We start from the raw sequence: 25,308 nt of genomic DNA on the forward strand, positions 1-25,308 counted from the left end.
TACATAGGAAAAGAACAATAAAACACCAAGTCTAGCTAGTATTAAATGCCATGTAGAAGAGGTGGGTTTTCAGTATAGTCTAAACTACGTTAAAGATTGAGAGGATCTGACAGGCTGTTCCATGTTCTGGGCTCTGTCACTTCTGGTCTTGAGCCTGGCTTTGGGCACAGCCAGCAAGAGCTGATCAGCTGACCTCAGCTCTGGATGGTGTATAGGGCTGCAGTAACTCTCTCAAATAAAGTGGACCCGTAGAGTGCAGACATTTAAACACAATAACATTTTGAATTCCACCAATATGAAATAGGGAGCCAGTGCAGGTTGCACAGCACAGGTGTAATGTGCTCTCTTAGTTTTTGTCAGCAGATGAACTGTAGTGTTCTGGGCATTCTGTAAACACTGCAGAGAGCCATGGTCCAGCCCCATACACAACATTACAAATGTGCAGATTTCTTTATAAAAATCCAAATGTGCATGTGTAAGGTAGGGCTTTACCTTAGAAAGGAGCCTCAACTGAAGGAAGCTGAACTTTATGACAAAGCTAATGTGCTTGCCCATGAGACCACTTTAGATATCTAAGCGCCAGGTGATTGCAGTGTTATCTTGACACAAAATGCAAAGCAATGCCACAGCAAGCAACAGTTTGAGCAGAGCAGGTAGACAACTGCCCACATATTTCTGAGGCAAAAAAACACATTACTGATGTTATCAACTAAGATTTAGCTAATTTTTTGGAAGCAAGCTTCTAGTTCAAATTCACTTTGTTGAACAACTCAGACTCATTTGTCAAGACTATGATTGTTAGCTTTTGTGTTGAAAATAGACTGTGGATCACGCTCTATACAGTCTGAAGCAAAAGACAGGTTCCTGTGTCTGAGTTGTTGTTGAGTTTGTTGACGGAGAAATTAGGTAGTACATTTCCAGTGTAATGTTAGTGCCATTAACAATATCACCATTTGTTTGATTTGACTCTCAACATATCTTTTCTCCTTAACCAAATTATAAACCTAACTATCTCAAAATTAACACTGCTGTTCTCCCTACTTTGCAGATTCCTTTAATATAGATGCTTTTTTTTCCAGTATACTGCTCATTGCATTCTTCCTTCTCTATGGGTGGGCAATATTGACAAGTTGAATTTCTCAGTTTTTTTCAATAATCTGAAGATAATTTGACAATCTACCAGAAATGTGCTAAAACATGTCTGTTAAACTTATTAGTTATCCCACAAAAGAGCAGAAATGTCACTTTATACCCTTGTTTGAAAGATTACAGCATAAGATTGTTGCATTTTTATTTAATCAGTTGTTTTTGCCGCTTTTTAGACTTGGTTTTGCGATATATGCAATGCCAACGTCTAAACTTTTCTGCAGTAAAATGAGTCTAAGAATTAAAAGTAAAGAGGTTGAAATCTGTATGGACATTTTCTTGATTACTCCGATTAGTGGTACTACAACATGACTTCACCAATAACTCCACTTCAAACATTATACAGATAAATGCCCAGCTATGAAAATATCTGTTCACCTTTTGAGTCTCTAAGGGCATGATGTTTTCTACTAGGCTGACTGTCCTGTCCTCACCTCCCTGACTCCTCTTCTTCATGTCTGCCTCGTCTGCCTCTCCCCTGTGAATTACCTTCATCCTCCTCGCACTTGTCACTTGTCATCACCGAGTGCAAAACACGCTCAAACGCTCGAAGAGAAAAAAGAGGCACTTTTAGTAAGGATAGTTTAAATTCAAGTCACTGCTAGAGGATCTTTTGTACTACCACTGTGTTGTCAAAAAAGAGATGGCTAAGTCTTTCAGTTTTGCTTTTAGATTTGAGTTTTGCAGAGAAAGGAGGTAAAAAATTCCAGGCTTTCAAGAAAACATTTTTGAGCTAAATATGCAGAAAGTAAACGTGAAAATTGAGTCAAGCACTGGCTTGTAAATGAACTCAAGTGGATTGTTTTGTTTCTTTAGTTGTGGTTGGCTAAAGGCAACACTGGAAAAACATTTCTCACAATTTGCGAGTTATAACATTAGCCAAAGAGGGGTGTAGCGCAGCACGGTGTTTTTAAAAGCAGCTCTTGTAAAATGCAATAAAGCAAGATACTAATATACCACTCTATTGTGAATTTGAAAGAGTTTTACTGTCTTCATCTTGAGGTAGAAAAAAGCAACAAACCATAAAACAAGATTTGGATGATAGGCATGGAATGGTCTTTGTTTTTACCCTATAGAAGCTATTGTCAAATTTTTGGATTGATTTTGATTGATCACAATTTTTGATTTAGTCATTTTGTCTTATTAAAACAAATGGCTTTCAATATTAATTTCTTGAACGACAATATAGTCTTTTAACTACTATTTAACACTAATAATTGCCTTTTTTTCCCTCCAAAGTCTGAACTCTGCTCCTAGCCTTATACTTTTATTGACAGTGGACTGGCTGTAGACCTCTCAATAAAAATGACCCGGGATGAAAATTGATGATTAGAAATGATAAAATCTTGACCTTGTTTAAAAATGTGAATATTTTCACAGCACTACTACTATAATGGAACCAGCACTGTTAATTGTAATGTGACCTTGTTGCCACATGTTCAATTGTGAATCTTTGTTGGTGTCTTTTCTGCTTTAAAACATACCTTACACCTTATCATAATACAATTTCACCGATCCACCAGCTAAACGCAACTATAGCACTGAATTTTGAGTATGTGTGTTGTTTAAGGTAACCAACTCAAATCCCAAGAAGTGAACCTCTTAAATAATACATTACCCGCTTAGGACAATGTATTCTGGACTTGCCACAAAACGGATTGGACTTACTTAGGCATTTGTTTTTGATACCTTTCAGTATATAAACAACATTGGGATAACAGCAGCAGTGTAGTTTGGCCTCACTGCAAAAATAAAGCAGCTCAAATGGAATGCCATGTGCCCGCTGCTGTATAATATATATACATTGAAATCTCTGTTGGATCAAAGCCCATGGATAAGCTGCATGGATCAAAGCCAATGGGTAAGCTGCATATATCAACAACTAAATTACTGCACATGTGTCACTACCTCCATCTGTTGAATACATGGACATATATTGACCAGCTTTTGTAAGGACTTAGCTTAAGCATACATGAGTCAAAGCATGAAGTTCTACCTATCTTTTAAAAAAGAGTCATATTTTTTAGGCTCAATAATTAGTGTGTATACCTTTACTTTGTACTAGTAAATTGTTTTGTAGTTGATTGAACGCCTATGACAAATTATAGATACAAGTACTAACCACTAAAGTGTTTAATTGTGCTGTTAAATTGAAACATTTTTTATTTATTTTTTTGCAATATTGTTCACAGGGTTTACTGTCATTAATGTGTTATCGTAACAAGCCTCATGAGTCCCAGTGCCCTAACAATGTGACGTTCTTGTTTCAGCATGGAGCGGACCCAACCAAGAAGAACCGCGATGGAAACACACCTTTAGATCTGGTAAAGGACGGGGACACGGACATTCAGGACTTACTGAGGGGTGACGCTGCGCTGCTGGACGCCGCAAAGAAAGGCTGTCTGGCCCGAGTGCAGAAATTATGCAGTCCAGATAACATTAACTGCAGGGACACGCAGGGACGCAACTCCACTCCACTACATCTGGCAGGTATGATGCAAATGGAGAAATGGGGTAGTTTAATTAGACTTATAGTACAACAAACAAACAAACAAATATTGTACCCCATTAAATTACAGAATAAATGTTCAGTGTTCTTCAAGCAACCTTTCTTTCTGTACTGGGTAATAGAGATATAATATAAATGCAGCCTCTACTTTGAAACCTTTAGATTCACTCTTTCCCTCAGCCCTACGTTTCATAACAGAATGAATTTAAAACTCATCACTGGAAAAAAGTAAGTTGGCCGTCACTATCTGCCTGAAGAGAATAACACTGTATAAAATGCATTTAGAAGAGACTACTTCATAGACTGCCAGAATATCTCACTTGTCTGTGGACAATTGAGAATTTTTAATACAAGATCACATGATTGATCTTGCCACCTGAGATGGTTAAAAGGGATTTTGGTTGTTTTGCTTCCCAAAAATTGAATATATTTCAAGGACATGCAAAACTGGATACTTTGGTGCCACAAATGCAATTTAATTGATAATTAATCTGGAGACAAACATTTATACTGTCATGAAAAGGAGAGTCTCTTTGGGCTCTCCCTGTATAAATAAAGATAGGCCTAAATTAATAAATGAAAATTAAAGTGCATGTGAGCCCAACAGTCACATTCAGGACCACATTAAAAGTCTGCTTTGAGCGCGCTTGAAACAGGTAGTCTCAGGGCGGCTCCACTCTCACTCTGGAGCGGGCCAGTGCGATGTAACCACGCCTGACCTTGGGCTGACCTACACAGTACAGGGTGCAAGTAAATTTGATGGAACTGGGCAAAAAATCACTTGGAACACGTATGTATTTATATGAATTGGTGCTGCAAAGTTGTTGTTTTATACATTTGTCTGTCGAGACAGTTTGGATCAATTTAATATCAGCGTCTGTCTGCGCAGGTGAGCAGTCTGTGCGTCGTTCAAAAAACTTTTTCTTCTCCATCACCAGCACTTACAGTTCTCACGCTGTATTTAGCCACAGGTGAAACAAAAGGCCACTGTGTATAAGGGAAGCGAGCGTGTCTGCGCATATTCTATTAGGTATTCTTGCTAGCTTTCTACACAGGTAAAGTGAACAATGAAGCAACAGACTCTACGGAAAGGATAGGATGAGATGTGCATGTTGACAGTTTGACAGTATAGTGTCTCCCTGTGTGTGTGTAGGGGTGTGTGTGTGTGTGTATAAGGAGGGTCTTCTTCTGGTCGCATGGCTTCCTAGTAAGTCTCCACACTGGTCTGCATAGCATCTTTGTGAGCCCCCACATATTCCATATGTCTGCACTCCACTGGTGGGCACGTGTTATTTACCTTAGCATTAGTAAATCAAGATACTAGTTTGATGTAGTGCTGCACTGCTAGATGTAAATACCTTACAGCGATCAGCTCTCATATGACTCATGGTGCGTGTTTGGGGTGAATGATGTGCGGTGTATGTAAAGAAGACCAACCCAAAAAATAAAGTTAACAAAAGTAAATCTAGTGTGCACTGAGGTCGGTCCACAAAGTGCACTACCGTGTGAAAAAAAACATAGCTGATGTTAAACTATAAATACTTACCAAAGGTACTCTTCCACTAAAGCAAGTAGTAATAAAAAAAAGAGGAAAATCTCTCATATGCACTTTCAATAAAAACAGATGCCCCTTACAACTAGACTGTGTCAGTTTCACTGCAGTTAGTTCCTCCCTTCAGACAAATATAAGATAGTGACTTACCAGATCCCTGTCAGAACTGAAGAAGCTATTTGGATGAGTAGAGAAAACTTTTGTCCAGTTGATAAAATTCAATTTTCTTTTGCAACCAAATGGGAAATAATTACAGCAGTTTGTGATCTGTATCTGTATCTCAATAATGTAGTAGGACTGAATCAATGCTACCCTGGAAAAAGTAATTTTGAACAATAGGCTATTACTTGGGCATAAAGCTTGCAACAAAAGACAATGTATTAGACATAAATCAAGCTCCTCCATGTCAGTGCCAATGAAACTAAAAAGGCGTAGATAACACTTTTTTTGCTTAGGTTGCAAAACTAAAAATAAGAATATAGACATGCTACATTATGCATATTTTTTACTTCCAACTATATAAGAAAACTGTCAAAGCCGTTTGAACTCAACTTGGATCATTCTCACTGCTTAAAAATTTTCTGCTCTTCTAGCTGGGAAGGGCCTTGGTAGTAACTAGATTGACCTTGGCTCCTCAGACTTCCTTGGGCACAAACTTAAAAGTGCAGATTATAAAAGCGGATAACAGAGGCGCACTAAGCTCCGTATACTCAGCATGTTTAATCACGATAACATCAGCGGTAGAGACAAGCACAGATACGGCTCGAAGGTAATAAGATTCAAATGCTGTTGTGCTTGATGACAATCTTTAACAACATACACCTCAGGGCTGTATAAGTGAAACCATGAGCTGGAACGGAAACTAAATGCAAACTTAAAGAGGCTATACCCAAATTTTTTCGTGTAGTTGAGCAAAATTTGTCTTGCCCCAATATTGTATAAGCACTGCAAATAGTTTAAAACAAACTAGTTTATTTTTATTTTTTTACATTTTTAATAATAATAATAATAATAATAAGTCTATGAATTTGTCTACTCTCACTGCAGAGAATAGAATAATTCCACAGCGATGGAAAAATAAGTCTATATGAGCCCTATAGAACAAATTTTATGCTTTTGACATTTGATGAACCTAATTTACACACTAACTGCCAATTTAGATCTGCCTCAAATAGACGCCATTTCCCCAATATATTTTACATTTAAAAAGTATAATTAAAGTGTTGTCAGCTGGAAATCCATGGCGGTTCATCAAAATAATTGTCCAGTCAGGGCAATAAATCAGAATAAATGGGTTTAGTACACACTTAAATAACGATTAACTATTGTGCACACAGTCAATATTGCAGCATTCAAACTGGATGATGTTGCATATTTCGTTTTCAAATTTCTACTTTAAACTGTCTTGTTTAGTTTTATACCACGTATACTAATTTGCATAATAAACATCTATAACATCTACACTCACCTGAAGGATTATTAGGAACACCATACTAATGCGGTGTTTGACCCCCTTTCGCCTTCAGAACTGCCTTAATTCTACGTGGCATTGATTCAACAAGGTGCTGAAAGCATTCTTTAGAAATGTTGGCCCATATTGATAGGAGCATCTTGCAGTTGATGGAGATTTGTGGGATGTACATCCAGGGCACGAAGCTCCCATTCCACCACATCCCAAAGATGCTCTATCGGGTTGAGATCTGGTGACTGTGGGGGCCATTGTAGTACAGTGAACTCATTGTCATGTTCAAGAAACCAATTTGAAATGACTCGAGCTTTATGACATGGTGCATTATCCTGCTGGAAGTAGCCATCAGAGGATGGGTACATGGTGGTCATGAAGGGATGGACATGGTCAGAAACAATGTTCAGGTAGCCCAAGGCATTTAAACGATGCCCAATTACTAAGAGACCTAAAATGTGCCAAGAAAACATCCCCCACACCATTACACCACCACCAGCCTGCACAGTGGTAACAAGGCATGATGGATCCATGTTCTCATTCTGTTTACGCCAAATTCTGACTCTACCATTTGACTGTCTCAACAGAAATCGAGACTCATCAGGTCAGGCAACATTTTTCACATTTGTCTTCAACTGTCCAATTTTGGTGAGCTCGTACAAATTGTAGCCTCTTTTTCTTATTTGTAGTGGAGATGAGTGGTACCCGGTGGGGTCTTCTGCTGTTGTAGCCCATCCGCCTCAAGGTTGTGGCTTCACAAATGCTTTGCTGCATTCCTCGGTTGTAACGAGTGGTTATTTCAGTCAACGTTGCTCTTCTATCAGCTTGAATCACCCGGCCCATTCTCCTCTGACCTCTAGCATCAACAAGGCATTTTCGCCTACAGGACTGCCACATACTGGATGTTTTTCCCTTTTCACACCATTCTTTGTAAACCCTAGAAATGGTTGTGCGTGAAAATCCCAGTAACTGAGCAGATTGTGAAATACTCAGACCGGCCCATCTGGCACCAACAATCATGCCACGCTCAAAATTGCTTAAATCACCCTTCTTTCCCATTCTGACATTCAGTTTGGAGTTCAGGAGATTGTCTTGACCAGGACCACACCCCTAAATGCATTGAAGCAACTGCCATGTGACTGGTTGATTAGATAATTGCATTAAGGAGAAATTGAACAGGTGTTCCTAATAATCCTTTAGGTGAGTGTATAATAATAGTAAATATATATTGTATTGTATCTACTTGTATTCTACTTGCATAACACTACCTCACTTAATTGTATAATATTGTAATTGTAATTGGATCCGAGTACATACTTACTGTTTAAAGGTGCATTGTGTAACTTTTCCAGTCGAGGGTATGTCAGCTGCTTGTCTCTATGGAGATATCATTGCTTAGCTTAGAACAGGGGTGTCAAACACATTTTCACTGAGGGCCACATCAGTAAAATGGCTACCGTCAAAGGGCCAGTTGTAAAATAAACTTTTTTAAATTGTTCATTAACTGTTTCTGTATTCATTACTTATTCAAGTTACAAATATTACATATGCATTTGTGAATATGTAAAAAATATAGCTGTGTAACTGCGTGTCTTTTAAGACCATCATACCTTTTAATTTACTCTGTCGAGGGCCACATAAAATGATGAGGAGGGCCACATTTAGCCCGCTGGCCTTGAGTTTGACACATGTGGCTTAGAATGTTCCACAATGTAGCATTAACCAGCAAGTTATAGGTCAGATCTGTGGAGAGGTATCACAGTAAGAATGCTTGTTTTTCTATACATATTTTGGCAATAAAAACACACATAACGTTTAACGCTTAACTGCGTAACACTTCAAGGGAAAGCAATAACATCTCCATGAAAACAAGATGGTAGCAGACCCTTCATCAGAAAAGTTACACAGTGCACCTTTAAACTATTTGCTAATTGCCCCCTCTGTTTTAAAAATGTATCTTGGAAATTGTGTTACGGCTTGCCAATTTTACATATTTATCAAATTTAAATGAAAATCCCTTGCCAACTTTTTTGCCATTTTCCATAATTGCATAAAACATCATGTCCAGAAACAGCACTTGCAATGACAAACTCAACTTTAATTGGAAAATAATTTATGCTGCGTCTAGCACTTTTTAAAATAAGACAGTTTTAGAAAAGCACTTTGAGCATCATTGCAGTATTTTTTTTATTTTATTTTTTTATATATTGAACCACTCAGACTCCCACACTCCCTCCACAGAAATCTGTAAAAGGGAAAATGATTACAGGCTGTCATGCGGATATAGGCTGACGAGTCCTCTTTTTTATTTTATTTTCACTGCCTAATTCTACCTCTGCTTTCTTGTCTTCTTGTTTTCATCTCCTGTCTGCGTGTACTGCCAACCCCTCAGCCGGATATAACAACCTGGAGGTGGCGGAGTATCTGCTGGAGCATGGAGCGGATGTGAATGCCCAGGACAAAGGAGGACTCATCCCACTGCACAATGCTGCATCCTATGGGGTAAGACTCACTTCAATTTAACCAGGGGAATTGAATCATTTTGGGTAATTTTCTGAAGTTTGGGCTCTTGATTGTTTTTTTTTTACATTTTAAAATAAACACAAGATTGACGGTTGGAGACTACAACAATAACAAATGATCAAAGCAACATGAGAGGTGGCACATCACCTGGAAATGTAAAATTAAAATTATTCTTAAGAACTTTCTCCATGGAAATATATACTTGTTAAGCCTTTCTGTGGAATATTATAGCCAGGCTCAGTAAAAAGATCCAAAAGAAAAATAATTTCCATTTAGTACTACTACACAGTACTACATACTTTTACCCAAGTAATACACATATAAACTAATAACTGGAGATTGATATGGATTTGTACATGGCAAAGGCCAAAAAAGTTTTTGTTAAATGAGCGCAGCTGATGATCTGTAAGCTCTGCCAATAATTTGAGACTAATATGAAGGGCCTATTTTGATTATTTTCTTACTAACATGATATCAAACTACTGTATTATCACTAGGAGTGATTTTTAGATATGGACAGAACCCATAATTAACTTTATGCAGGTGTTTTGAAGCTAATGGCATTCCAATGTGACATGAGACATAACTTCCAAATCTGAAGTCTTCCTCCTGAGCATGGCTTTGTAAAATTCCACGTTTGTACTCATTAGAAACGTGTCTCTGCATCACAAACTATCACTGAGAAAGGAGAATATGACATTTGCATAGCTTGAGTAAAAGTATTAATCATTAAAGAAGAGATGAACTATAAAACATTAATCAAACACCCATTGCCCCACATCTGCTGGCTCCTTCCTCAAAAATTGAATAAAGTGTGTTGTCTATATAGTTTTCCTTTCTGCCTGTATAGCTTGGCAGCGTTCCTCTGCAGTAGTATTGTTGTGGAACACATGTCTGAATGAAAAGTTGATGAGCTTTGGGTCTGGGAGACAAGCATGCACATATACACATTTAAGCATCTCCTGCTGCTCCTCTGATCTGAGCTACATCGATTTTGACATAAAGACAAGAGCCAGAGAAGAACAGTCAGAGAGAATAGAAGAGGAAGCGTGCGACAAAAGTTTCAGATTATGAATGCGTTGAAATTGTTTGTCTTTGATTTAGATTTAACATCGAAAATCGAGCTGAAAATGCCTCTGAGCTCATTTTTTACAGTGAGGGTATAATGCAGAAGCTTTTTTTTTTTTTTTGCTTTCTACAATGTTTTTTTTTTTTTTTTTTACATGCCTGAAGAGGTTTTTAATGTCATCCATGCATGTTTCAGTAATTTAGCAATCTCTTCCAGTACTATTCAAACCTTCCTTAGGGTTAGCTGTAAGATTCTGTCCAATGCTCAGCCCATAAGCCTACGTCACCCATGCTCCCACACAACAATTCTCCATAAATATACACAAACATGATACAAAACTATACACAGCAACTTGACAAACCTGATATGATATGCAGTAGTTTCATTAGCAAAATGCACACTGATCTGTGTGAGAGCCAAGGTAGGGGAGATTCAGAGCATTATAAACTAAACTGAAACTTATAAAACATGTTATTACGTTGTTTTCGGTGAATATAGCATTTTCAAAGCAATAAACATGGAATTAAATATGTTGTGCCTTAGCAGTTAATATTCCATGGAAGTAAAATATTCCCTCTTTAAGAAATTGTGTCCTCTCTGAAGCATTTTTTTGTAACATAACATCCATTGCGTTGAGCAGTAACATAACAACATTTTAAAATTTTAGTGAGAAAAGAAGTTCTTCAATGTGTAAATGTTGTTGAATGTTTAGTTGGAATAAACAGTGGCCAGACACACTGCTGTGGTCACCTGACGATTTATGTCCCACTGTTAATATTCAAAGAGACATACTATTCTCTTCTACGTCAAAGGAGGTTTGATTTCACAAAGCTGGTCAGATACTGGTGAAATGTGACAATATCATGTGAATTAAGTGTTTCACAATTGTTTGGACGAGGCTACATAAATTGTAAAATCTTGATGTTTCTTCCCAAAATAATTGTAACTCTGAAATCTAACATTGTCACACCCTTACCAGCCACATCCTTTCATGGTTTTTGCTACAGAAGCTTGAATGTTGGCTCAAACCACTTCATATTCACTTGGCGCAGTATTCCTTGTGCGCTTAACTTTATGGAGATATTATTGCTTTGCCTGGAACGTTCAGCAGTATAGCATTAAACATGTCTACCAATCAGGTGACTGACTCCCTACAGAGCAAGTTACAGGTGAGCTCTGCGTAGAGACAAAACTAAGAGTACAGGTTTTTCAAGATAATATGAACATTTAAATATCTGTTATTGAACACTTTACTGTGGGACATTATAGGCAATGCAATAGCATCTTCATAGAGAAAATCAGGTGACAGATCCCACACTATAGAAGTTAAATGGTACACCTTTAAACTTAAATAACACAAACTTTTGGGACAAAAAGAACAGAAGAAAAGAAGTATTACTATGTATGATAGTGAGACATGTTGCTAATCATGTTCTGTCTTTCTGAGTTCTTACTTTTGTATTATTTTTAAACAAAGCTTGTGTGAAATTCTTGATCACACGATTTTGTTACATTTACGCAGCATACTTCACACTCCTCAGATGTCCCCCGCTGTACATCCTCACCACCTCTTTTTCTTCTCGTGTCCTCTGTCTAGCACGTAGATATTGCCGCCCTGCTGATCAAGTTCAACACGTGCGTCAATGCTACAGACAAATGGGCGTTCACTCCACTCCACGAGGCGGCGCAGAAGGGCAGGACTCAGCTCTGTGCTCTCTTATTGGCCCACGGTGCAGATCCCACCATGAAGAACCAGGAAGGACAGACGCCGCTGGATCTGGCAACGGTAACAGAAGTTGTTTGTTTTAGATCCAAAGCACAAAGTCACACTATGTAATGCATTCAAGTTTAGTTTTAAGTAAGCATTAGGGACTGTTTTTTACAGACCTTTGGAGCATTTTGTTACCATTTCCTATAATAGATATGTTCAATGCCATAATGTCTCCACAAAAAGTTACATTGTGCACTTTAAGTTAAAAATCTTGATATATGATAAAACCTTAATTTTTCTTTGCTGTAACATTGCCTGTTTTTGAATCGTTATTGATAAGATGTGCAGTATGTGGTGCTGCTTTGAAGATAGTGGAATGTTGTTCAAGCTTTAGGTATTAGGCTTTAAGGCGCAGGTGATACTTTGTATGCAAATACTCTGTTAGTATGCACTTTGCAGTTAGATTATGCTTGTTGTTTATTTAACATTTACAGAAATATGTTTTCAAGTCTTATCTTGCATGCTGACCATCATGGGATTTGAAGTGTGTAAATAGTTTTAACACATTACTAATCAAAATCTCTGTTCATTCTACTGCAGGCGGATGACATCAGAGCCTTGTTGATCGATGCCATGCCTCCAGATGCGCTGCCGAGCTGTCTTAAACCACAAGCCACTGTGGTGTGCTTGGACATCAACTTTATTTGCATATTTGATGGCATATTTAAAGGTCTAAATAACACGTTTTTGTTGTTTCCATTAGGTGAGTGCCAGCGTGGTGAGCACTGGGGCTGCAGGGGGCGTGGTCATCTCTCCGTCGCCATCCCCGTCCTGTCTATCCGCAGCCAGCAGTATAGACAACCTGAGCACACCCCTCAATGACATCACAGTGGGCGGTGCTACAGGGTCAGGAGACGGGGCATCTGGGTCGGACAGAAAAGAAGGAGAAAGTAAAGTCACGCCATGTTTTTATTCTCATCAAACACTTAAATATGCACTATATAGTTTTTGTGGGGGAAGTTCTGCCACCTGCTTGCCTTGATGGAGACACTTTTGCTTGACTGAAATGCTCCACAGTGCGTCATTAAACTTATTTATTTCCATGGAGACAAGCAGGTGACGTCAATAAGCCAAATTATATGTCAGATTGGTGAAGAGGCAACCCTAGTCAGTTTTTAAGAGATTGTGTTTACTAGTAGGTGACGGCCCCTTCACCAGTAAAGTTACCTAATGTAGAACTGACCACATGATGCAGATGAGATGATTTTATTGCTATGAGTTTTTATATATAGATTTACACAGCAAGTTAGTCTCACAATACTAGAATTTTAAATCCATTTCAATACAAAGGAATAGGGTCGGTACTCAATGCCGATTGCAATAACACAGTGATAATAAATACACTCTTTCTTTCGACAATAGAATGCGGTTTTCAGCATTAAATTGTAGTACTTTCTTTTATATTACCAAGTTGTATATGTGTAACCCCTCAGCCGCCCAGGTATGTCTCATGGGTGTATAGTAGTCTGTGTGGTCTTGTTCTGATATAGCTCAAGATCTTTTTGAAGCTACTCAGGAATGGTTCATTTCTGCCCGGTTGATATGACTTTTTTAGTATCGGTACTTGCTCAAGTAATTATCTAGTTTAGCATCTGATTTTCAATACTTTTGACAATCCTTCAGCAAATAAAAGTGCTTTATGTTATACTGCTAATATCACTCCACTGCTTTCATCATACTTTAACCTCAGACATCAATGCTTACAATTATCTTTGAATCTTATGAAGTATTTGAAGTATTTAACTTTATTTTATGTATTTCTTTTTCTAATTTATTTCTATTTGTTTGTTTGTTGTTTCTCTATGTTCAGCACTGCTCGACATGACCATAAACCAGTTTCTGAAAAGTTTAGGACTTGAGCATCTTCGGGACATTTTCCAAAGAGAGCAGGTAAACAAGCCGTACATTGTAATGCACGCTATTTCCTCGTCGTTATCAACACAGCAGGAAGTGGAAAATGGGCACAAATATAGAACGTTAGATGAGCTGCGGCCACATCTGTTTTAATGTGTTTGTGCTTCACACGCTGTTAATTTCTGAATTCTTTGTTTGCGCAAATGGAACCCAGGAAGCTGACTATAATGGAGAGCAAATTAAAGAGTGTGGAACAGGCAGAGGTTGAAAAGTATAAGTAGATTGAGTTCTGGGAAAGTAGACAAAATTTCAAGTTATTGGGTTCAAGACTATGATAACAAACTTATTATTGTAGAGTGAAGAAGGTAATTGCTAATGACATCCCACTTTCTGAACCAAACATTAATAAATGATAGAAAGACTGGTTGGGATAAACAGAGCCCACTCAATGAATGTTTATGGTGGTGACTCATCGACATTAAAAGTAGCATTTCAAATTTTAACAACCTAGAGCTAAGTGGGACACATTTCTGAAACAAAGGCCATATTTTAATAAGTACGTGTGTTGAAACTGGCTCGCTAAAGCATCTGGCATCATAATATCAAAAGAAATGATTTTTCTAATGAAGCTCACCAACTTGAGCCGCAGGATTATGCATTCTGATATCTATTAGATCAAACACTGGAATTAAGGCTGGGTCATATCATAAATATTGTGATGTATTGTAGCAGTCAAATGTTTAGACACAATTTTTCATCTATGTTTTTTCTTTCCTTTCATGACTATTTACATTGTTGATTCTCAATCAAAGCTTCAAAACTATGAATGAACACAAACAGAAATACACTAAAATATCTCCAAACTTATTTTAGATTTTGTCATCGTTTGCTTTGATCACTGCTTTGCATTTTTGCATGTCTTGACCCTGACAAGGCACACCTGTGAAGTGAAAACCATCTCAGGAGAATTCACCATGAAGCTCAGTGAGAGAAGGCCAAGGCGCTGTCAACAAAACAAAATGTGTGGCTACTTTGAATAATTTGAAGTTAAAAAAACAAAAAAAACCTTTTTTGCTACATAATTCCACATTTCTCACACAATGTATGTGATGTTTTCAGATTGTATCTAAAATGTAGAAAGGGTTAAATATAAAGAATAATAATAGTAATGAGAAGTTGTGTCCAGTTTTGAATTGGTAGTATATATTGGGGTGATATAATTTTTTTTAATATTGTGATTGTGCTTGACCTGCAGCTGATTTTCCATTTTTCACATTTCAGTTGTGAAGTTGTGAGGTGAGGCAGACAGAGGTCATGGCTAATTGCTACCACTAAAGCTTCAAGTGAATTAAAGACTGACTGTGGAAGCAGAACTTATAGCCCGAAATAAGTTTCTGTATCAGTCAATTAAATGAATTTAAATAGCACACTTTAAAAGATTGACCATGTGCTTCACAGGTTACGTGTCATAAAAATATACTAAACTATAAAATGACAACAAAGCTGTGCATTAGAGTTCAAATAGACCATGGTATATATGCTCAAATAGTGTTAAATACCAATGGAAAAAGTCTTGCCAATATTATAAAAGCCACAATAAGTAGCCTAAGGTATATTGTGAATTATATTGTTAGCGCAAATGTTCTCTTTCACATTTTGTTAAAGATTTAGGCCATATCGCCCTGCCCTAACTGGAATATAGTAAATGCTAACCTTTTTTGTGACCTCTTATGTTCATATGTTCATCACGTCACTTTATAATTAGACGAGAACAGAACTGTGTATTTGTATTGCATATGTAAATATGCCTTTGTTGTATGTGGGCAGATTTCACTGGACGTTCTGGCCGACATGGGTCATGAGGAGCTCAAAGAGATTGGCATCAACGCTTACGGCCACAGACACAAACTCATCAAGGGCATCGAGAGGCTGCTAGGAGGCCAGCAAGGTCAGGACAGACCACAGAGCAGTGCAATCACAGGAGGACAGGCAAATATGGAGATTTGGAACTAGAGAATCAAAATTTAGAAGTTCTCATTTGTTTTGTTTTTTTATTGATATTCTTATTTCATATTGTCATTTTAAATACCCAAAAATGTTTGGAATGTTTGGGAGGTTTGGAAGTCCGTCAATTTATAATTCTTAATTATTAATTCAGTGATCGTTTACAGGCATTTCCAAAGTGGAGATCTGAAAATTATTTTTAAAACAAAATTGACACTAGATTAAATATATTATTATTTATTTAACAAACAATATGTAAGTGAAATTTAACTGTTGTTGTATGATTATTTTGGGGGTTATACTGTGAAAAGTTTGGGAATCCCTAATATTGCGAAAGAAGTGAATTAAAAATCAGGCATAGCACATGATTTTTGTTGCCTTAAAATGTGAAAAATAGAACTAGTTAATTTTAAATGGTTTGCAGTGGTCCAAAGTTATTTCTCACTTACCTTATGTATTCCAAGTATCCTAATTATTCACCGCAATGAGTTTATAAGGGCTTTTCACAGCTTTCAGAGGCCAGAGTGGAGTTTGTCACACACTTCTTCTTTCTCAGACAATAAAACGCTAAATAATTAGATTCCGACTGTACACAGAGGACTTATTTTGACATCAGGAGCTGCTTATAGAATATATCTGTAGTGGGACTAGTGGGACAAATTTTGCTCAAATTGATGGGAATAAATCAGGTGCGTTTTAAGGTTTTCACTTTTTTTTAAATTTCATTTCCCAATATAATCTCAATTTAACTTCTCAAAATAATCCCTACACTGAAATTAAACTATTCAACTGCCTGACTTGAACCATTTCTGTGCTACAGGTGCCAACCCATACCTGACATTCCACTGTTCGAGCCAGGGCACAGTTCTCATCGACCTGTCTCCAGACGACAAGGAGTTCCAGTCGGTGGAGGAGGAGGTAAATGCTCTATTTCGGCTAATCTCTGCTAATTTCTTGCTTTTCAAATAGATATTGTACAACACAGCTTTTTTATTATCAACACTCAATGCCAAATAATTAGTCCTATCATCCTCCCATCTTGTTCCATATCAGTGAGAGTGTGAGAGCAGCTCTGCCTATGCCACTCTTGTAAATGAAAGGGGTAATTGGAGACGACAGCAGTTATCAATGTGAATGTCTTTAGAATTAATGAGCACTGTCAGGCTCAACACAAATTTAACCGCTCGTTTCTTTGCTTTAATTTTTAATGAAACTGGAAATGACTGACGCTTTCTGTCTGTAGATAATATTTGAAACTTGGGCCTAACCACCTCTAGCATACCCGTTTTAATTATAGTTGATGTAACGCAGAAATGAAATTAGTTTGAGAAATGTCACAGAACTCATGTGCATGTTACAAAGAATTACTTATCATCTGACAGTGACATTAGACTTTTAGTGGTAGTTGGTCATATTGCATTCAGTGATACAGTTACAAGTTGATTTTATTTATTTCATAGGGGGAATGCACTATTTAACTTTTCTGGTGGCTCACTTGCTTGTCCCCATGGAGATGTTATTGCTTTCCCTCAAATGTCGCACTGTTTGGAATTAAACTATCTTTCCTGTGACTTGGCCTGCTATACTGTGGAACATTCTAGGCTAATAACATCTCCAAGGGGTATAGAAATGTTACATAGTGCACCTTTAATTTCATCACCAGTAACCTTACACTAACCCCAATCAAATCAAAGCTGAATCCTAGAGACGTCAGCTGATGTGTAGTGCATTCAGATGAGCCTTACTGCAGACCAGGGCTGAGAGCTCCAATCAGTTTCAATCAGCTTCTATTCTTCTCTGTTCTCTGGTATCTACAGGACCACTTTACCCCAGAAATGCTGCTCTTAGTATCATAGCTTGGACATTTTCCATTTAGATCAACAATTCTCATTATTAGTGTATCAAAAATTGTCTACATTGTCAAAAAAAAAGTATAATATCTGCAACTATGGTTATGGAAATATGCAAAATTAAAATATTGAGTATATCGACTTTAATTAAAACTGTTAACATGATGCTATGTGCGGTAGTTTCAGTAGCGGACACTGATTGTAATGTGAGAGCATTCTGAAGGGGGAGTGACTTGTTAAAGTGTTGTTTTTGGTGAATATAGCATTTTCAAAACAATAAAAGATTACATGGTGATCTGAATATGTTATTTGTTAGCAATAAATACCCCATGAAAGTGTGCCCCTTCTTTAAAAAATTACCTCATTATAAGAAAAAAACGTCCAGTATAATCTTCTAAACAAGTACCATATAAAGTGATCACATTTTCACATTTTGTCCAATACTTAAACCAAAATACTGACAGGAAAATTTCAGCACATTCCTGATGCATTGATAAAATTCTGTTAATTAGATAATACAAAAAAATTAAGATATTCATTTTAGTCAATATGTCTGTTGTTTAGATTATTTTCCAAATATAGTTGCAAGTGATAACATTTTTTTCACTGCGCATATTAGTTTCACCTCTAATCTTATTTTACCCAATAGCTCCAGAGCACTATCAGAGAGCACCGAGATGGAGGCAACGCGGGCGGAGTCTTCAGTCGGTACAATATCATTAAGGTTAGTCCTCTCATAAATCATCTGAGGACTTTATAGCCGTGTGGTCTTTCAAGAGCTCAGCATCATCTTTCTGAATGTTAAAAATCAATAACTTCCATAAATACTCTTCCTCTATTTTCCAGATTCAGAAAGTGGTGAATAAGAAGCTACGGGAAAGATACACGCACAGACAAAAAGAGATTGCAGATGAAAACCACAACCATCACAATGAACGCATGCTGTTTCATGGTAAATACATTGAGATAAAACAATGTCAGCTTATGGTTTAGTGATAGAACATACTATTGTGTATCACTCAATGGGAAAGAGCTGCTGTATATGAGAGGTATAGAAGTATGACAATATATTTACTAAAACAGCTTTATTATTTTATTATTTGTTACATAATTCACCAACATTTTGAGACAGTGGGTCCATGGCTCGTAAAAATCGAATAATTACAATAATCAAGTAAGCAGATAATTTGATCATACAAAAGTAATCTGACCATCAAAAACACCTGGTGTCTGTTAATCAGTATTTTGAGTAACTTATATTTAAAAGAATCAATTTTTAAATATTTTCAATTTCATTTTTTCTTTGCTAGAAAAAAGACTGCCTTTTTTCTATAATTTGCATAAACATCGCCCCTGAATAATGCAGTGTAAATGTTTGGATAGAAATAATGGTAAGAATTCAAGAATAAGTCATTTTAATTTTGCTGTCATTGAACATGACTGGTTCCAAATCTAATTATTCAAATTTTTATTGCAAAAAGTGATTACTGGTAATAGCCTTGAGTCATTAGTTTGCTGACAATGTGTCAACATTTCAGCTTAAAATTCCATGTTTGTACTATTCAAATATTTGTTGAGTGAAAATTCCCTGCAGTTTGTCGTTTGAACAATGGCTCATATTCCGGACACACTTCATGGTATTCCATATTTACAGGATCTTATGGTAGTTTACTTTTAACCTGTCAACAAATCATCAAAGGTAATGTTTGCAGTTGAAGTCTTGAATGGAACTAGTTATTGCGTCAAAGCACTGTTGGACACTGGTTAGTACACAAGAGTTCATTGGAAACAGGAGGAAATTATACACTGCCTGGCCAAAAAAAAAAAGTCGGCGCCAAAAGAAACGTCACACACTAAAATATTTTGTTGGACCGCCTTTAACTTTAATTACGTCACACATTCGCTGCGGCATCATTTCAATTTCGCTTCTGTAATGTCACAAGATTTATTTCCATCCAGTGTTGCATACATTTTTCACCAAGATGTTGCACTGATGATGATAGAGTCTGACTGCTGCACAAAGCCTTCTCCAGCACATCCCAAAGATTCTCAATGGGGTTAAGGTCTGGACTCTGTGGTGGACAATCCATGTGTGAAAATTATGTCTCATGCTCCTGAACCACTCTATCACAATTTGAGCCCGATGAATCCTGGCATTGTCATCTTGGAATATGCCCGTGCCATCAGGGAAGAAAAAATCCATTGATGGAGTAACCTGGTCATTCAGTATATTCAGGTGTCAGCTGACCTTATTCTTTGAGCACAGACTGTTGGAGGCTCATACCTATTTGCTTAGTTAAATCCAGGTAGTGACTTCTTTTGTTGAGGCAGAGTATCTGTGACTAAAATCACCATGCTATTTTACAGTGGGAACTTCATACTTCAGATTCATAACCAAGATATATATATATATATATATATATATATATTTTTTTTTATTTTATTTTTTTTACATTATTTATTCAGCTCCAACTATCATACTCTGCCATCTCTTTACTTTCCAAGAACCATATCACTCAAACTCTCTCTTTGTTTTCTTATCTCCAAACTTAATCCTTTCTCTGCTTCCAGGGTCTCCGTTCATCAACGCTATTATCCACAAAGGCTTCGATGAACGCCATGCCTACATTGGGGGCATGTTTGGGGCTGGGATCTACTTTGCTGAGAACTCTTCCAAAAGTAACCAGTACGTGTACGGGATTGGTGGAGGCACAGGATGCCCCACCCACAAAGACCGCTCCTGCTACGTGTGCCATAGGTAAGACTTTGGGGATCGTCAACAGTTAGTGTAATAAACAAATTTACAGTACAAGTACAGGAGTAAAGTAAATGAGCAGTGGAAAAATGAATCATGATTTTATTTGAAGTCAATGAATTCAAAGAAAAGTGGATGGGGTCATCTAGTTCTGTACGCAAATTACCATACATTTCCCCACTACCTTTTATACAAGATTATTATAAAGGTAAATAACAAATATACATTATGTTCATATATACATTTAAATTAAAATAATGAAAATATAACAATAATTCTAATACAAATATAATTATATATATATATATATATATATATATATATATATATATATATATATATATATATATATATATATATATATATATATATATATATATATATATATAAATTTGTACACAAAGTAATTCAGAGTGCTTTTCAGAACAAGAAAGATGCATTCAAATCACAGTACAAACAAATATAAATGATGATTTTAATCATTAACATTAATAGTGAATAGTGCAGGTATGCACAGCTAAAACATGCCCTCAATCAGTGGCAGTAAATCGAAGTTAAGAGCTCTAGAAATATAGAGCTGGTGTAAATATTCTTCTACTATGATGGCACTGCAACATTAAGTGTGGATCTCTACATTATGTGTGCTGAAAAAATTTAAAGTGATTCAGTAGATCATAAAATCCTCTTGAAACGCCTGAGGCATATTGGATTTGACAATGCTACATGTAAATGGGTTCAAAATTGTCTTTCAAACAGAGCCCGGGCAGTAGTAGCTGATGAGTTTAAATAAAATGTTTTAACTTTCAGCAAAGGATGTCTCTGTAATCCCTCAGTCGTCCAGGTCTGATCCATCGTAAAAGTCAAAAGTAAAATCTGTCAACTAGACAAAAAGTTGTAGGAGTGAAGACATTTGGCTGCTCATCCAAGCCACTTCTTCAGTTCTGGTCAGATTGCTGGTGGACACTTATAACTGTTTGAAGGCTGGAGCTAACTATACTGAAACTGGAAACGGCTTTTGTTTACAATTTCTGTATGTAGGCTAGTTCTGTTTAGCTACACTAAGTGTGCACTGTGCCTGAGACATACTTAGCATATTCATACAACTCTTGGCTAGCTCTGTTGTTCTCTGTTTCCTTTATTTACTTTGGGTTTGAGGATGGAGTTATAGATGGGGGAAAGATGATGTCTAATCCCCACATTCCTGTTCAAGGAAGGATTGTCTTTTCTAACAAAAACTGCTTTTTTAACTTCCACTTGTTCGCTTGTTGTGTTTCAGACAAATGCTGTTCTGCAGAGTGACGTTGGGTAAGTCCTTCCTTCAGTTCAGTGCGATGAAAATGGCCCATGCCCCTCCAGGTCACCACTCGGTCATTGGACGTCCCAGTGTCAACGGGCTAGCCTACGCGGAGTACGTCATCTACAGAGGGGAGCAGGTACGTGCCATTCTTCAATCATTTCATTTCAAATCCAACCGATATAAGCATATACAAATTTCACTGTATGGTATTTATTAGATTTATGGGTAACACTTTATAATGACTACACTTTAATTAGCCTTAATAAAGCATGAACAAAGACTTATTTCAAATTGAGAAAATAGTTTATTAAGAATGATTCAGGTTTAGTAACCACTTAATTAATACCCTAATTCCTAACTCCTTAATTAAGTAGTTACTAAGCTTCAATAATTCTTAATGAACGATGCTCTTTGTTCATGGTTTATTAAGGCTATTTAAGGTGTATTATAGTGGTGCTGTTTTATGAGGAAAACACTTTACCGCTTATTATCATATTTCAAAATAAAATCAAAATGTAGAATAACTGTAATTTACTCATGTTGATTCATGAAATGGAGCAGCTTTAACATAATACTACAATTTAGGCCACAGGCATAGCACTTTTCTTTATAGCATAGTTATAGTAATATGAACAAATTCACATGGTATCTAAAAGTGCAATTATAGTGAGTTCATGGTATTTACTCATGGGAACAGTACAATTTATTTGCTACTTTTTCATGGTAAATTGTTTTACTTTTTCAGTATGTTGACTATAATACTTCAAAATGTGCTTAGAGCTTACACGTACTGTAGAAGTCAATGATAATATTGTAAGGCCTATGCTATTGCAATATTACAACATAGCCAACATTTTTTACATTTCTTACTACTTGTCTGTCTGTCCAGGCTTATCCCGAATACTTGATCACGTATCAGATCGTGAAGCCGGAAAGTGTTGCTACGCCTGCTGCCTCCGCCGAACAGAAGTCCTAAGGATCCCAAAGACTGTGGACTACGGCTTATATAGACTAAAGAGGTGTTTTAAACCTCGAGAAGGACTCTTGGAGCAGAGGCAGACTGCAAACATCAAGGCAATGTGTGGAGAGGCGGGGTGCATATAGAAAGGAGATTAGCCCAAATATGGAGTTGTGAATTTCTGCTTCATTCTTCAAGGCAAAAACACATTCCTTTGTACTCCTCATACTCCCTGTCATTTGAAATTTATTTTGGAACAACTCCCTGGGGCCACAAAGCAAAAACAGTGCTTTATTCATTTCAAGCCCTATCCTTTCACATTTTTTTACGTTAAAAAATGAATGTTGTTTAGTAGCAAAGTTTGCATTTGTTAAAAGAACAAAATGACAATCCAGAGGTGCATTTTATTGTCCGAAACTGGGACCACAATACGTGTTTCTTCATCCCAATAGGTACATTATTCAAGTTACATTTCAATATCACATCATATCCTTTTATTTATTTATTTTTTTTGTTTTGTTTACTGGCATTTGCTGCCTTTTGTTGAACTCTCGTATTGGCTGCCTCCTAGTGGTGTAACACAGGAATAAGCTTAATTACACATTTAGTTAATATTCAATTTATTTAGAATGTGAACAGCCCGTCTCCAAATCATCCAATAGGTTTAAAGGCACTGTGCTTGATTTTTACTGTCTTCAAAATGTGAAAATTCAAAACTAGCATACAAAACTAAACCTTTTGCATTCCATGTGTCCTAATTAGTCACAGGGATGAGTTGGTGCTTTTTTCAGAGACTAGAAAGGCTGTTTGACCTTCACTTTAATGCTAACAGCAAATAGCATGTTAACCGTGCACTCCCTGATGCCCAGACAAAAAAAAAAAAAACACTTTATAATTGGATGCAGGCAACACACAACAGACTTAATTTGACCTCAAGAGCTGCTTATACAATGTATCTGTACCGGGGAAAGACAAATTTTGTTGAAATATATGGAAAAAAATCAGGCACAGCTACTTGAAACTTAATGTTATGGAGAATGGCCAATAAATATACATAAATGTTTACTTACACTACCATAATTCACCTCACAGTAATGTCTTTTTTTTTTTTTTCTTTTAATGTTTTACCATGATTTATTTATTTATTAACATATAAATATCACACTGTTATGGGACCACACTGTTTTTATTTTCACTTTTCTGTAATCGATCGTGAATTGCCTTAAACTTAACTATATATCTACAACACTTTGACACGTATAATTTGTTATTGTATGGGTTACACTAGGTCAAATCCTTGTTCAGGGTGCCTCTAACACATAATGTGAAGTTACTTTTGATTTTTGCTGTGGAGACATTGGCCTAGTATTTTGAATATCATTATTTTTTCATAGGCAACCATATTTCAAGACAGCATTTGATAGAGCCGGACAGTAGCTGGCATATTTGGCTTTGATAGAGTGGACTGAACCAAGATGTGCTGAATTATGCCATTAATTTAATGTAATAAAGAATGAAATTGGGTAAAAAGAATTTGGATCTAATTGTGATAATTTCGAGTGAAGTTATAGACATGACCTGAGCAGGTGGACAGTTCAAAACCTGCTAGGTAGGCCTTTGGGGGTCTTTTTAAACATTATTTTTCATGTAAAGACTTTTTTAATGTGACAACTCTTTGGAATTGTGTTGTGTCTGGTTTGTGTTTTGCTGGACCGTGGACCAGGCAGCCATTGTTGTGTAAATATTTCAAGAGAAACGCAGTGAATGTGCTCTTCAAACTGGAGTGATAAAAGCGTTTCCTCTGCATCATGTGTATTCTGTGTACAGTTGTACAGTCTGACAGCTAACATGTGGAACAAACACTTGTACAGAACAAAATCCTTAATAAATCAGATCAGCTGTGTCTCCTGTGTTTTGTATATTTTTGGGCTAATAGTATATTTTTACTATTTAAGGCAAGGAAAGTTTATTTGTATAGTACAGCTCGTACACAAAGTAATTCAAAGTGCTTTACAGAATAAGAAAGACATTAAAATCACACTACAAATGAATCAAAGCATAAATAATCAGAAAATTAACATTAGAGAAAAGTGCAAAATAAAAACCTTTCAGTCATATGCACAGCTAAACAAAAGTGATTTGAGCCTGGATTTAATCTCAGTCAAAGTAGAGGCCTGTTCCAGGTTTTAGCTGCATAAACTTGAAACGATTCCCCATGTTTAGTCCTGACTCTGGGCACCAGCAGGAGGCCAGTCCCTGAAGTTCTCAGAGTGTGAGATGGTTCATATGGCACGAACATGTTGGAGATGTACTTTGGTGTTTGACCATGGAGAGACTTGTACACAGAGCTGCTTTAAAATCTATTTGGTTCTAGTCACCTCAGCAAATATCAAACCCAAGCAGCAGTGTTCTGGATGTACTGCAGCTGTTTTAAAGTTCGTTTGAGGAGGTCCTTTTTCATTTATAAATAAACACATTAATAACATTAATAAACAGGCCTGTGGGGAAGCTGGCCCGAAGTGATCAAGTAGGAGTCAGACTCAAAAGAGGTCCCATTA

At 36.8% G+C, this 25,308-nt stretch overlaps 1 protein-coding gene across 2 annotated transcripts in view; it reads left to right on the forward strand.

Annotated features, from left to right (window-relative positions):
* The window catches only part of LOC117379356 (poly [ADP-ribose] polymerase tankyrase-1-like), a 110,803-nt gene extending 86,150 nt beyond the window's left edge, over window positions 1-24,653 (forward strand). For both annotated transcript variants that reach the window (XM_033976055.2, XM_055225620.1), the window contains 13 exons: window positions 3,417-3,636; window positions 9,062-9,171; window positions 11,859-12,047; window positions 12,573-12,653; window positions 12,736-12,922; window positions 13,843-13,922; window positions 15,714-15,834; window positions 16,711-16,808; window positions 18,390-18,464; window positions 18,587-18,692; window positions 20,312-20,498; window positions 21,772-21,928; window positions 22,682-24,653. In XM_033976055.2, coding sequence (XP_033831946.1) covers window positions 3,417-3,636; window positions 9,062-9,171; window positions 11,859-12,047; window positions 12,573-12,653; window positions 12,736-12,922; window positions 13,843-13,922; window positions 15,714-15,834; window positions 16,711-16,808; window positions 18,390-18,464; window positions 18,587-18,692; window positions 20,312-20,498; window positions 21,772-21,928; window positions 22,682-22,768 — 1,698 coding nt within the window. In that variant the 3' untranslated portion in view covers window positions 22,769-24,653. The remainder of the gene's footprint in view (window positions 1-3,416; window positions 3,637-9,061; window positions 9,172-11,858; window positions 12,048-12,572; window positions 12,654-12,735; window positions 12,923-13,842; window positions 13,923-15,713; window positions 15,835-16,710; window positions 16,809-18,389; window positions 18,465-18,586; window positions 18,693-20,311; window positions 20,499-21,771; window positions 21,929-22,681) is intronic.
* Window positions 24,654-25,308: the final 655 nt, after the last annotated feature.

The sequence above is a fragment of the Periophthalmus magnuspinnatus genome, chromosome 12 (assembly GCF_009829125.3).
Source record: "Periophthalmus magnuspinnatus isolate fPerMag1 chromosome 12, fPerMag1.2.pri, whole genome shotgun sequence".
NCBI classification, from domain to species: domain Eukaryota; kingdom Metazoa; phylum Chordata; class Actinopteri; order Gobiiformes; family Gobiidae; genus Periophthalmus; species Periophthalmus magnuspinnatus.